Source organism: Lepus europaeus, chromosome Y, assembly GCF_033115175.1.
Source record: "Lepus europaeus isolate LE1 chromosome Y, mLepTim1.pri, whole genome shotgun sequence".
Taxonomy (NCBI): Eukaryota; Metazoa; Chordata; class Mammalia; order Lagomorpha; family Leporidae; genus Lepus; species Lepus europaeus.
In genome coordinates this window covers 1,239,200-1,252,191 of record NC_084851.1, presented here as the reverse complement: position 1 = coordinate 1,252,191, position 12,992 = coordinate 1,239,200, and the positions used below count along the sequence as shown (strand labels likewise).

The 12,992-nt window shown below is 36.3% G+C and overlaps 1 protein-coding gene across 1 annotated transcript; it reads left to right on the top strand.

Annotated features, from left to right (window-relative positions):
* Positions 1-317: 317 nt before the first annotated feature.
* LOC133754023 (zinc finger X-chromosomal protein-like) lies at positions 318-12,393 on the top strand. Its single transcript, XM_062184652.1, has 6 exons — positions 318-596; positions 6,661-6,810; positions 7,044-7,187; positions 7,732-7,884; positions 8,381-8,521; positions 9,271-12,393. The coding sequence occupies exons 1-6, from the start codon at positions 350-352 to the stop codon at positions 10,452-10,454; spliced, it is 2,019 nt and encodes a 672-aa protein (XP_062040636.1). The 5' UTR covers positions 318-349; the 3' UTR covers positions 10,455-12,393.
* The last annotated feature ends 599 nt before the right edge of the window (positions 12,394-12,992 follow it).

Genomic DNA, 12,992 nt, shown 5'->3' with positions numbered 1-12,992 from the left:
CTACCAAAAAATGGATCCCGATCCTTCTTAAACTGTTCAAAGCAATTGAAAGGGTGGGAAACATCCCAAACTTCTCCTGTGAAGCCAGCATCACCTTAATTCCAAAACTAGAAAAAGAAACAATAAAATTCCTCACACACCTCCCTGAGTATCACAGCCTACTACCTCCCTTCAGGGATAATGCAGGCTTCAAAAGAGGTTTTGGAGTTTTCCTCAAAATCTTGTAATGAAGGAATTCAGACATCTGTCTCTGTCTTTGTATTTGAGTTACAGATCAATATCTGATGAACACTTACACAGAAATCCAGTCTCAGAAGATGTTTTAGGCTCTAGGATTACTTCAGACTCAATGTCTATGCCTGAACATGTCTTGACAAATGAATCTATACATGTGTCTTCTGTTGCACACATTGAACACATAGTACATGATAGTGTAGTAGATGCAGAAATCGTCACTGATCCTCTCACCACCGACATAGTTTCAGAAGAAGTATTGGTAGCAGATTGTGCCTCTGAAGCAGTCTTAGATGCCAATGGAATCCCTGTGGACCAACAAGATGATAAAGGCAACTGTGAAGACTACCTTATGATTTCCTGTAAGTCTTGGAGCTCAGTGAATTTTAAACGCATTTTTTAAAACTTTCTTTCAGTGGTGAAATTTGTTTTACTTAAATTTCTGTAAAATGAAGCTTAATATCATAAATATATATGCCCTGTGAGATAAGCAATAATTAAGTAAAATTGTACACAGTATTTCTGCCTAAGAATGAAACAGAAAGATGAGAAAGAAAAAGAGTAAAAAATGACTGAAGTTCATGGAATCATAAAAAGTGTTTTATTTTTTAGTCATCAGAATTACAAGTGAAATGTGAATGACATTCAACTTGAAATGTATCTTGTCTTTTTTCTTTTTTTGGTGCAGTCACTTCTGTACTTTCTGATATCATCCCTTTTCCCTTCAACATAATGTTTTTTTTAATACATGATTGGCTTTGCAATTATCAGTTGCATTTCTTGAAATGAAATGGCCATAGATAAGCAGGTAGTTTATGTATGTCTCAGTTTGGTTAGAGGTTAATATTTACTCATTTTGAAAGGCAGAGTTACAGATACAGAGGGAGAGACAAAGAGAGATCTTCCATTTTCTGATCCACACCCCAAAAAGCCACAACAGCCAGGACTGGGTCAGGCCAAAGCCAGGAGCCCAGAATTACATGAGTCTCCCACTTAGCTACAGAGGCCCAAGGACATGGACTGTCTGCTGCTGCTTTCTCAGGCTCATGAGCAAGGAATTGGATTGGACATGGAAGAGCTGGGACACTGAATGGTGCCTGTGAGGGATGCTTCATTGCAGATGGTGGCTTAATAACTCTGTGTTCTTAACTCCAGCTCCTCATGTACGCTTTAATCTTGTCTTACTGATTGATACCTATGGGATGTTGATTTTCTTGACTGTTTAAGCATTTCAGTAACCTGAATATTATTGCGCATAGTTTTGTTTACGTAGGAGTTGTCATAAAATCTTTGGTATTTTTGATTCCGTTATTTAAATATGCTGTGCTATCTACATTAATGCCGAATTTACACGGTGGTCACCTTCTACCTGGTTATATAATTAACTTCTAATTAACCACCTGTCATGGGCATTTGGAAAATGCTGAGCCATGGGTGGGTTCTCTCTCTCTTTTCTCTGTCTCTCTCCTTTGCCCACATACAAAATCCCACCCCCACCACGAATAGAAAAAAAAAGTAAGGCTCAGCTAGTTGACCCCTGGCACCCATGTAGAAGACCTATTTTGAATGCTTGGCTGCTGGCCTCAGCCTTGCCTAGCCTTGAGTATAGTGAACATTTCAAGAGTGAACAAGCTGATGGAAGAGATCTCTATTTCTCTCCTTCCTTTACATCTTCTTTCAGTCACTCTGCATTTCAGATGGATGAATAGATGGAGGGTTGGATGGATATTGGAAGAGAAAAAGGTTCTTAGTTCCGAAGGATACAAAAGTGTTTTGGGGGATGATGGGGCAGAATGGAAATACATGGAAATTAATGATAATTCTAATAACTAAATTTTTAAAAACCACTGAATTACACTTTACATTGTAAAGGTGTTGAATTTTATGTGTGTCTCAGTGTAAAACATTGGAATCTGTGGAGGCAATTTGTTATTCTGTTAAGAAATTGATGGAATGATAAAATCACCAAATCATAATTACAGTTAGATTAGTGTACTAGGTGGTTTCCCATATAAAAATACCATGAAACAGTAACTATATAAAAGTTCTGAGACAACTATAGCCTAAGAATTTTTTACCTCTAAATTTACTCAAGTCAAAATTGACATTCAAGTGTCCACAATTTTAGGATTTTAGCATCTGTGAGTGATGGGCTTGCTGTTTGGTAATTAATGGTGAAAACCAAAGGATAAATATTGGAAACGACTCAAGACTTCAAAAGCTGGTAAAACAATGGGTAACAGTTTTTTAACTAATATAATATTGGACAAAACATTGAAGTAATGTAACAATAGATTTCTGCAAAACAAAGTATTTGGCATAATACAATATGTAAATATGTTAATTTTTAACCTCATATAGCAGTTGAAATATGCAATTCTAGCCCCATGTTTTCTAAAATATTAAGAATATTTTAAAATGTAGCATCTTGAATTGTAGGTAAACATGAACACTCTACTTCAAATTAATGTTGGATAGTTATTAATGTCAGGCAGTGTTACAGACTAATCAAAACAGAGGAACATTCCATTTCCTCTTGGTCACTGATTGTAATAGGGCTACACAAATATAAAAGTAATAAATGGGTTGTTTATGTGCTGGAGATTTCGGGGACTGGCCCTGTGTTGTAGCGGGTAAAACCGGCACCTGCAGTGGCAGCATCCCAAATAGGCACCAGTTTGAGTCCCTGCTGCTCCACTTTCGATCCAGCTCTCTACTGTGGCCTGCGAAAGCAGTAGATAATAACGCAAGTCCTTGGGCTCCTGCACCTGTGTGGGAGATGTGGAGGAAGCTCCTGGCTCCTGGGTTAGCATAGCTCTGGCTGTTGCAGCCAGTTGGGGAGTGAACCAGTGGATGGTCTCTCCCTCTCTCTGCCTCTCGTGTCTTGTGTAACTATTTCAAATAAATAAGTGAATCTTCAAAAAAAAAGAAAAAAAGTGAAAACTCGATCAAGAGTTTTTGACTTGCAAGTATGATCTAGGAGACACTCAATTCAGGAAAGTGCAGAGTAAATGTGTCAGTTGCTGGGTTAAAGAACAAGTCAGATGAGGACTGAGAAATCCTCTTATGTAATTTCAGCCAACACTTTTAATGAAATCAGCCAAAAACCTGATTGTGAGTTTAGAGAGTGTGTAGTGTGAATAATTAAAAAAAAATGAAACAATCGTGTGAAGTTCTGTGAAATGAGCTCACAAGAAGGTGAGTTTTTTTGTTTTATTGTTGACTCAAGGCAGGGGGGAAATCTTACTTGTTTCCTAGTAGAAATAGTCATGTAGAGTCATGGATCAGTAAGTGGTGTTAAAACTGTAAAGGGAGGATGTGATATGGAACCTGAGTAGAGAAGTTAGTTTTATAGAACAAGCAAAACTACTTTTCTCATAATATGCAGGGAAGACAAAGTTTATGGATTTACTTGTGGGATGTTAGATACATGGGCTTTCAATTCTTGATCCACAGATAGGTAGTGGTGGAACTTTAAGGGAAAAATGCGAAACAGAGTCCACTGAAGATTCATGGATTTTTTTTAAGATTTTATTTATTTGAGAGGTAGAGTTCTAGTCAGAGAGAGAGAGAGAAAGGTTTTTAATCCACTATTTCACTCCCCAAATGTCTGTGACTTCTGGAGCTAGGCTGATCTCAAGCCAGGAACCAGAGGCTTACTTCAGTTCTCCCACATGATTGCAGGGGCTCAAGCACTTGGTCCATTCTCTGCTGCTTTCCCAGGCCATAGCAGAGAGCTGCATCAGAAGAGGAATAACTGGGACTAGAACCCATGTCCATATGGGATGACAGCACTGACAATGGAGGATTAACCTACTGTGCCAGAGCCTTGGCCCCAGTAGTCTTATGTTTAAGAAAGAATATTCATGTTGCTTAGTTTTTATAATGAATAATTTGTATAGATTTATGTGCTGAAGGAAAAGTTGCATCATGCAAATTTGTAATTCCAGCAGCTGAGTAAAATGAAATGAAAAGAGGAGCATAGAAATGGAGAAAATGTTGAAGGGAATAGAGAGGTCAGCTGTGTTATTACACAGTTTTGTTAAATTTGATAGAAAAAATTTTGGAGATTTTCATTAAAAATTCTCCCATCAGTTTTTTTTTACTTGTATTTATTGCAGAGGTACAGAAATTCTGATATTGTAAATTCTGTTAATGGTTCAAATGATATGTTTTTTTTCATTTATTAAACTTTTACTTAATGAATATAAATTTCCAAAGTACAGCTTATGGGTTACAATAGATTTCCCCCTCCCATAACTTCCCTCCCACCCACAACCCTCCCTTTTCCTACCCCCTCTTCCCTTCCATTCACATCAAGATTCATTTTCAATTCTCTTTATATACAGAAGATCAGTTTATATATATTAAGTAAAGATTTCAACAGTTTGCCCCCATATAGCAACACAAAGTGAAAAAATACTGTTGGAGTACTAGTTATAGCATTAAATAAGAGTGTACAGCACATTAAAGACAGTTCCTACATAATATATTTTTTAAATTAATTAATTTTCTATGCCATTTCCAATTTAACACCAGGTTTTTTTTCATTTCCAATTATCTTTATATATAGAAGATCGATTCTGTATACAATTAGTAAAGATTTAGTTAGAGTTAGAAATTTAGTTAGAGTTAGAAATGTGCCAGGGGATTCCAATACAGTCCCATCAAGGTGGCATGTACCAATGCCATCTCACTAGTCCAAGTGATCAATTTCAGTTCACAATTGATGGCTCTGATAGGTCTAAGAATCAAAGGGATTACACAAACAAGTGTCTGCTAATACTAACTGATAAAATCAAAAAGGGAGAGAACGATCCATCATGGGAAGTGGGATACACAGCAGACTCGTAGAATGGCAGATGTCCTAAACAACACTCTAGCCTCAGAATCAGCCCTTAAGCCATTTGGATATGGCTGAAGAGCCCATGAGAGTATTGTAGGCATGGAAAGCCAAGACACCATGGAAAAGAAAAAAAAAGAAGACCTAACTGACAGATCTCTGTGAGTGAGATCCCAGTGGAAAGAATGGGGCCATCAAAGAAGGAGGTACCTTTCTCCGAAGGGAGGAGAGAACTTCCACTTTGACTATGACCCTATTGGAATAAGATCAAAGTCGGCAAACTCTAAAGGCTTCCATAGCCTTGACAGCTCATGACTAGAGCCTAGGGAGATTACTGACACCATAAACAAGAGTGTCAAATTGTTAAGTCAGCAACAGGAGTCACTATGTACTTGCATCTCATGTGGGATCTGTCCTTAATGTGTTGTCTAATGTACAGTGATGCTATAACTAGTAGTGAAACAGTATTTTTACACTTTGTGTTTCTGTTTGGGTGCAAACTGATGAAATGATTTGGTTTTAAACACATTTGATCTCTTTTACTAAATATTTATTCCATCCATCTCAACAAAAAAGTATTTTTCATTTAATGCAAAATTCAATCATAGTTCTTAAACTTAGGGTATGTGAGATATGAGGCTTGTGATGCAAGGGTAATAAGTAAGACAGAAGGTGGAAAATTGTTAGGGAAGATTTTATTTAGTTGCATGGCTGTGGTTTGTATTTCATTTAATAGAAGAAGGATCTATTAGGTATTAGAAGTACTATAGAAGAAAAAATTTACTGGATTTTTATTTTGACGGGCTTAACCAGAGCAGTATCTTGGGGTATTTGAAAGTATTTGGAAGACAGAGAGATGACACACAATTGAATTTTTTTTCCTGGGGTGGGCAGTGATAAGTCACTTTAACAACAATCTGATTTTCTGAGTCCAGGCAATTTTTGAAGATAGGCAAATTGTGGGAACCAGTATTAAGAAAAAGAATATGGCACATAAGCTTCACACTGAAAATTGCATTTGAATGGTGTCATGTGTGGGTGTGTTTGATACAATTGTAAGATACCTTGCCAAAAGTAATTATTAGCAGCATTATTAATTTTCAGATATGCTTTTTTTATTTTGGAGAGATCTTACTCTAAAGCTTAAAAGTTCTTTGTTACTACAATTTTAAGGCAGTTTACATTAACTGTCTCACTGTAGTGTACCATCCTGACAGTTGTAGTTTGATTCTTTAAAAATTTGTGATTCAACAGAAGCAGATAAGATGAAATGGTATTAAGGTGTAGTTCTTTTCTAAGTGCTGGTTTTACTGCTAGGATATTGCTTCTAAGATCTTTAAAAAATCTGTAACACATAGTCGTCATTTGACTTAGGGATAGCAAGGATGAAATATTTCCTTTCGTGTCTTGAATTATTAGGAGTTTATGTGAAATTTTTTTACATGAAATACATCTCATGGTAAAAATCAACCACTTTTATGTAAGCCAGATTAAATATTACATTCACAAAAAGACCTCTTAAAAATACCATCATCTTCCTTAAATATCTGTTATTGTTCAGGATGTATTTTTTGCCATTTCAGTGGATGATGCGGGTAAAATAGAATACGAAAATTCCTCTGGAGTGACCATGGATGCAGAGGCAGAAATGAATCCTTGTAAAGTAGATGGCACTTGCCCTGAAGTGATCAAAGTGTACATTTTTAAAGCTGACACTGGAGAGGATGACTTAGGTAAGGGGAGATTTAAGCATTTTATTTATCCTGTTCCAAATAGTTTAATATGATGAACTTTTTCCTGAGATTTTTTACTTTCTTATATAATTATGTCAGATGGAAAATTTGAAATCTTTTCCAACACTTTAAGAGTTACTTTTAATGTTATAAAAACATTGTAAAAGCTAATAAATGAAATGGGTCAAACAAAATTTGAAATAAATTCTTAGAGCTGTCTTCTTCCCTGAAAGGTGGAACTGTAGACATTGTAGAGAGTGAGCCTGATAATGATCATGGAGTCGAATTACTTGATCAGAACAGCAGTATTCGTGTTCCCAGGGAAAAGATGGTTTATATGGCTGTTGATGAGTCTCAACAAGAAGATGAAGATCTAAGTAAGCAGGGGGGCTCTCAATGGGAGATATGTTTATGTTTCTATTCAACTTTTTAGTGCAAGCAATCTCTGAAGGAAAGAAACGGCACTGTTTTAGAGATTTTTTTATGCTGTCATACTCCAAGGAGAGACATCACTTTAATGTAAGCTTAGATTGTTGTTTTATAAACAGATTATGAGGAACAGCATTTGGCCCAGCAGTTAAAACACCAGAGTCCCATATCAGAGTGCCTAACTTGAACTCCAAACCTGGCTATACTCCCAGTTTCCCCACTGATGCATACCACTGGGGACAGGATATGATGTTCAAGTATTTGAGTCCTTGCCATACACATAGGCTAAAGCTAATACAGGCATTTGGAAAATGAACAAGTATATAGGCTTGTGGCCATCTGTTTGTGTGTCTCTCAAATTATGTACCAAAAAAACTACACAGGGAAAACCAATAATTATTGAATATTTATTGCTGTGTTTTCCTGATAATATATTTTTCTTGTGTAATCTCTGTAAACCTAATCACAAAGCTTTTATAATTTTCCACTTAGATGTTGCTGAAATTGCTGATGAAGTTTATAGGGAAGTGATTGTAGGAGAGGAAGATGCTGCTGTTGCAGCAGCTGCTGCTGCTGTACATGAACAACAAATGGATGACAATGAAATCAAAACCTTCATGCCAATAGCATGGGCAGCTGCTTATGGTGGGTCACATGCCAGCTATGTGGATTCATACTTCTTGAGCAATCAGTTTATTGCTGGAAAATAATTTCCATAGTTTTATAGATTTCAGAAGTATGAAGTTTATTGGAGTGGTAATTTAAGCAAAAGGAAAGAAAAATTTCATATTTTGTTGACTTCATTTAATCTTATTCTATATTTCTGTTGTGATGTTTCATATATTACTGTATGGGCTTTTAAACTCAGATTTTTTATATTGAGTTTATGTAGCTTATGACGTTACAATTTTGGGAGACAACCCCGAAAACTGTGGGGCAAAAGTGAATGCTGAAATTGGAAGCTAGGCATTTTTTGTGATCTTGCTATAAACATGCCCATTAAACCCTTTACCTAAATTAGGGAATTTCTGTCATTCATGAGTATCATGGCTTATTTCTCATTGTTGTAGTTAATAAGGAATTCCTAATTCTTTATCATTTATAAGACTGTATAATTTTGTTTTTTAATGCACATCGTTAGGTAATAATTCTGATGGAATTGAAAACGGAAATGGCACTGCCAGTGCCCTCTTGCACATAGATGAGTCTGCTGGCCTTGGCAGACTGGCTAAACAAAAACCAAAGAAAAGGAGAAGACCTGATTCCAGGCAGTACCAAACAGGTGAGGGCACACAAGTTCCACCACGCAGTGTGTTCTGCGAGCTCTCAGATGAAACTCTAGTATGTATCCACAGAACTGTCATGATGGCATTTTAGCCACTAGCTTGCAGCTTTGGTATATAGAATTTGAAAATACAATTTTCAGAATTCAGTGATATTCATGAATGATTTTTTTAGATAAGAAAGAAGCAGGTTTTGGATCATAATTTGAGACAGGGTGAAAAATCTCAGGATTCAGTGAAATAACAATTTGTAAAATATGTTTACATGAATAATATAAATATGTCAGAAGGCAAGCATAATTTACAGATGAGCAGAATATATGTACTTAAGTTGTTCAGGGGCCATATTCCTTTCCTGGATTGATTTGTATACTGATTGACACTTTAGAGAGAATTGTCATATATATGGTTAAGTCTTACTGTCAGCCTAAATTTTACTAGAAATGATCTATAAGTAGAAATGTTGGACTTTATTTTTAGAAATGATTCTCTGCACGTTCCTAAACTGATGTAGTTTTGTCATTGTTTGATTTTTTTTCCTTAAACTCGAGGGAGTCAGGTCAATTGAATCATCTGAGCAGAACAGTTTTTTTTTTTTAATTACTCAGACTGTCTCATGTTGCCCGGCAGTAAAAGGAATACTATTAATTTGAGTGTTTTTTCCAAGAATGTTTAAATCATGTTGCATTTTGAAGAAACCTAAGCAACTTGGTTTGATCACTCATGCACCCTTCTTTTGCTTTCTTAGCAATAATTATTGGCCCTGATGGACATCCCTTGACTGTCTATCCTTGCATTATTTGTGGGAAGAAGTTTAAGTCCAGAGGATTCTTGAAAAGGCACATGAAAAACCATCCTGAGCACCTTACCAAGAAGAAGTATCACTGTACTGACTGTGACTATACTACCAACAAAAAGTTAAGTTTACACAACCATCTAGAAAGCCACAAGCTGACCAGCAAGACAGAGAAGGTTATTGAATGCGATGAGTGCGGGAAGCATTTCTCTCATACTGGTGCTTTGGTTACTCACAAAATGATTCATAAAGAAAAAGTAGCTAACAAAATGCACAAGTGTAAATTCTGTGATTATGAGACGGCTGAACAAGGGCTATTGAATCGCCACCTCTTGGCAGTCCACAGCAAGAACTTTCCTCATATTTGTGTGGAGTGTGGTAAAGGTTTCCGTCACCCATCAGAGCTCAAAAAGCACATGAGAATCCATACTGGCGAGAAGCCATACCAATGCCAGTACTGCGAATATAGGTCTGCAGACTCTTCTAATTTAAAAACACATGTAAAAACTAAGCATACTAGAGAAATGCCATTCAAATGTGACATTTGTCTTCTGACTTTCTCCGATATCAAAGAGGTGCAGCAGCATGCTCTTATCCACCAAGAGAGCAAAACACACCAGTGTTTGCATTGTGACCACAAGAGTTCGAACTCAAGTGATTTGAAACGACACATTATTTCAGTTCACACAAAGGACTACCCCCACAAGTGTGACATGTGTGATAAAGGCTTTCATCGGCCTTCAGAACTTAAGAAACATGTGGCTGCTCACAAGGGTAAAAAAATGCATCAGTGTAGACATTGTGATTTTAAGATTGCAGATCCATTTGTTCTGAGTCGCCATATTCTCTCAGTTCACACAAAAGATCTTCCATTTAGGTGTAAGAGATGTAGAAAGGGATTTAGACAACAGAATGAACTTAAAAAGCATATGAAGACACACAGTGGCAGGAAGGTGTATCAGTGTGAGTACTGTGAGTATAGCACTACAGACGCCTCAGGCTTTAAACGGCATGTTATTTCTAATCATACAAAAGACTATCCTCACCGATGTGAGTACTGCAAGAAAGGGTTCCGAAGACCTTCAGAAAAGAACCAGCACATCATGCGACATCATAAAGAAGTTGGCCTGTCCTAACAGTACTTACAGAGATGATTGAAAAAATAACTGGTGTTCGTAGAAACTTCATGTTAAAGACAGTTACTATCACTTACTTAAATACTGTATTAATTTATGCTATGTACAAAAGCAATTATTCCAACATTTCTTTATATTTTATTCAAGAATATTCTGAATGCTGTTCAGTCCTCTAATAAGTTTGGGCAACTGGCAACAATTAGGTTGCTTTCAAGAAGGTAATCGCACAATCTATACTGAATTTACAGTTTTAGAGCTTTACTGTTTTAACTATTTACACTGTTCACCGTGATGGTACTTGTCTAAGACAAAGTAAGATTGGTAACTCTAACAGTAAAGATGTTTTCCCCCACATAAATTTTTTTCCATTAATAGATGCATCTGCTAATATAAACTGGGAGATTTTAATGTCACATCTTATAACATGGAAATCATTTTCTTGTCTTTCTTACTGTTCTTTTCAGACTACCTGACAGACTAAATTCGAAACTCTAGCATATGGAACACTGACTAGATTTGTATTTGGTTTTCATTTTGTTTAATAGGCAAAATATGCAGCTAAAGAAAGCTTACATTTTCTTTTCAGTGCTTTCATCTTTTGTCAACATAGCCAACATAAAAAATTATATTGCAAGGGCATGTATTTTTTTTTATTCTATCTGTGTTGATTTACCTTGGAATAATATTTTAAAAACATGACTTAACTGAAGATTGAATTTAGAGGTAAATGTGGCTCCTAAGATTTTTTGCAACTTGATGTGTATGCTGTACACTGAATTTGAGATATGAGTGTGTTTGCTCAAAACATATTTAATGACAATCTCAAATTTGATAAAATGTGGAATAGTTTGAAAGATGTTATGATTTTTAAGAGCTGCTTGGTAAACTTGTTCTTGAGAGCATTGATTCACATGAAGAATTAGAAGGAAAATAAGGACACTGGAAAGGGCAAAGCTATTCTTTAAATATTTTTGATAACTGAAAAATGGAAAGTAAGGTATTCCTAGGTGAAATGTTTTCATATAATTTCACATTCATACCTTAAATCTTGTCTCCTTCTGGGAGGCTAATTCAGTTTTCTGTTGAGAATTCTGTGAGGAAACTCTATTTTAAAAAAGAGACAATTAAAGAAGTAATGGCTCCATGTGTTTGTTACCACCTGGGATTTGCAAGTCCAGTCTTTTTCATTGTTTAGAGAGTTTGCAAAATTTAAAAAGATTTAAAATGCAAGTTGGCTTTGATTGGAAGATAAAAGTAGGTTTTAGTAACTAAAATCCTGTTGCATTGTTGGAATCTACCAGGTCTTTCAGTTTTATCTTATGTTTGAGAGTTAACATTTTTAGCAGTTAGTAAGTAATTTTTCAGTTAATAAAGTGAATGCAACTCACTAGGATTTGGTGAATATGAATATGAATTTTGGAGAACCGAAGCCACTTTTTAAGTTACGTCAGTTGAGTATTACACATACATATTTCGCACAAGGGAATTAGAAAACTTCTTCCCCATTTGATAACTGATTTCATTAAGTTGCTTCATTCCACTTATCATAACCGTTAAGTTTTTATCTGTCATCTTTCTATATGGTACTAAGTTATATTCAGAAGCTGTATTTACAGGATTAGAAGTCTAAGTGGTGTTTAACAGCCCCTATTATGCTAGATTAATTTAGTCTAGCTTAAAAGTCACTGGGCATATGGGAATTTAAACCTAATGTCAGCCAAAGCCCTGGAATAGATTTTGTTTTGGAACATCTTACTCCTTTTTAGAACATAGTCATACCTTCTCCCAGTTTTTAATGTTATTCTCTGTCCTGTTTCTGAAAACTCTGTTTCTTATTTACTTCTAAAACCTTATTTGAATTTGAATTTTTTCCTTGGGTAATAGAAAATGCTTATAAGACATTTATTTAGGAATTTTAAAACATTCTGTGAAGTTTATTGATGAGGAAATCAGTACATACTTATATTTTAGAATGAATTGAAAGATTAATACAACAAGGCTTATTTCTCACATAGGCTGGAGTTATTCAAAGTTTTTTTTTTATTTTTATTTTTAATATAATATATATTATATGTATATATATTGACAGGCAGAGTGGATAGTGAGAGAGAGAGAGACAGAGAGAAAGGTCTTCCTTTTTGCCGTTGGTTCACCCTCCAATGGCCGCTGTGGCCAGCGCATTGTGCTGATCTGAAGGCAGGAGCCAGATGTTTCTTCTGGTCTCCCATGCAGGTACAGGGCCCAAGGACTTGGACCATCCTCCACTGCACTCCCGGGCCACAGCAGAGAGCTGGCCTGGAAGAGGGGCAACCAGGATAGAATCTGGCACCCTGGTGGGCGGCAAGATGGCGGAATAGGCAGGGAGCACACTATTAGTCGGGGGGAAAGAAAGTTTAATATAAGTGGAGATACTGCAGGGTCAAGGAAGAGTAGGGGATGAAACAGCAGAGGAAACACTTCCAGAACTAGTGATTCACAGTGGACCTGCGTGGAGAGCGTGAGAGCCCAAGTTCGGGACACCAGCAACAGACTCAACAC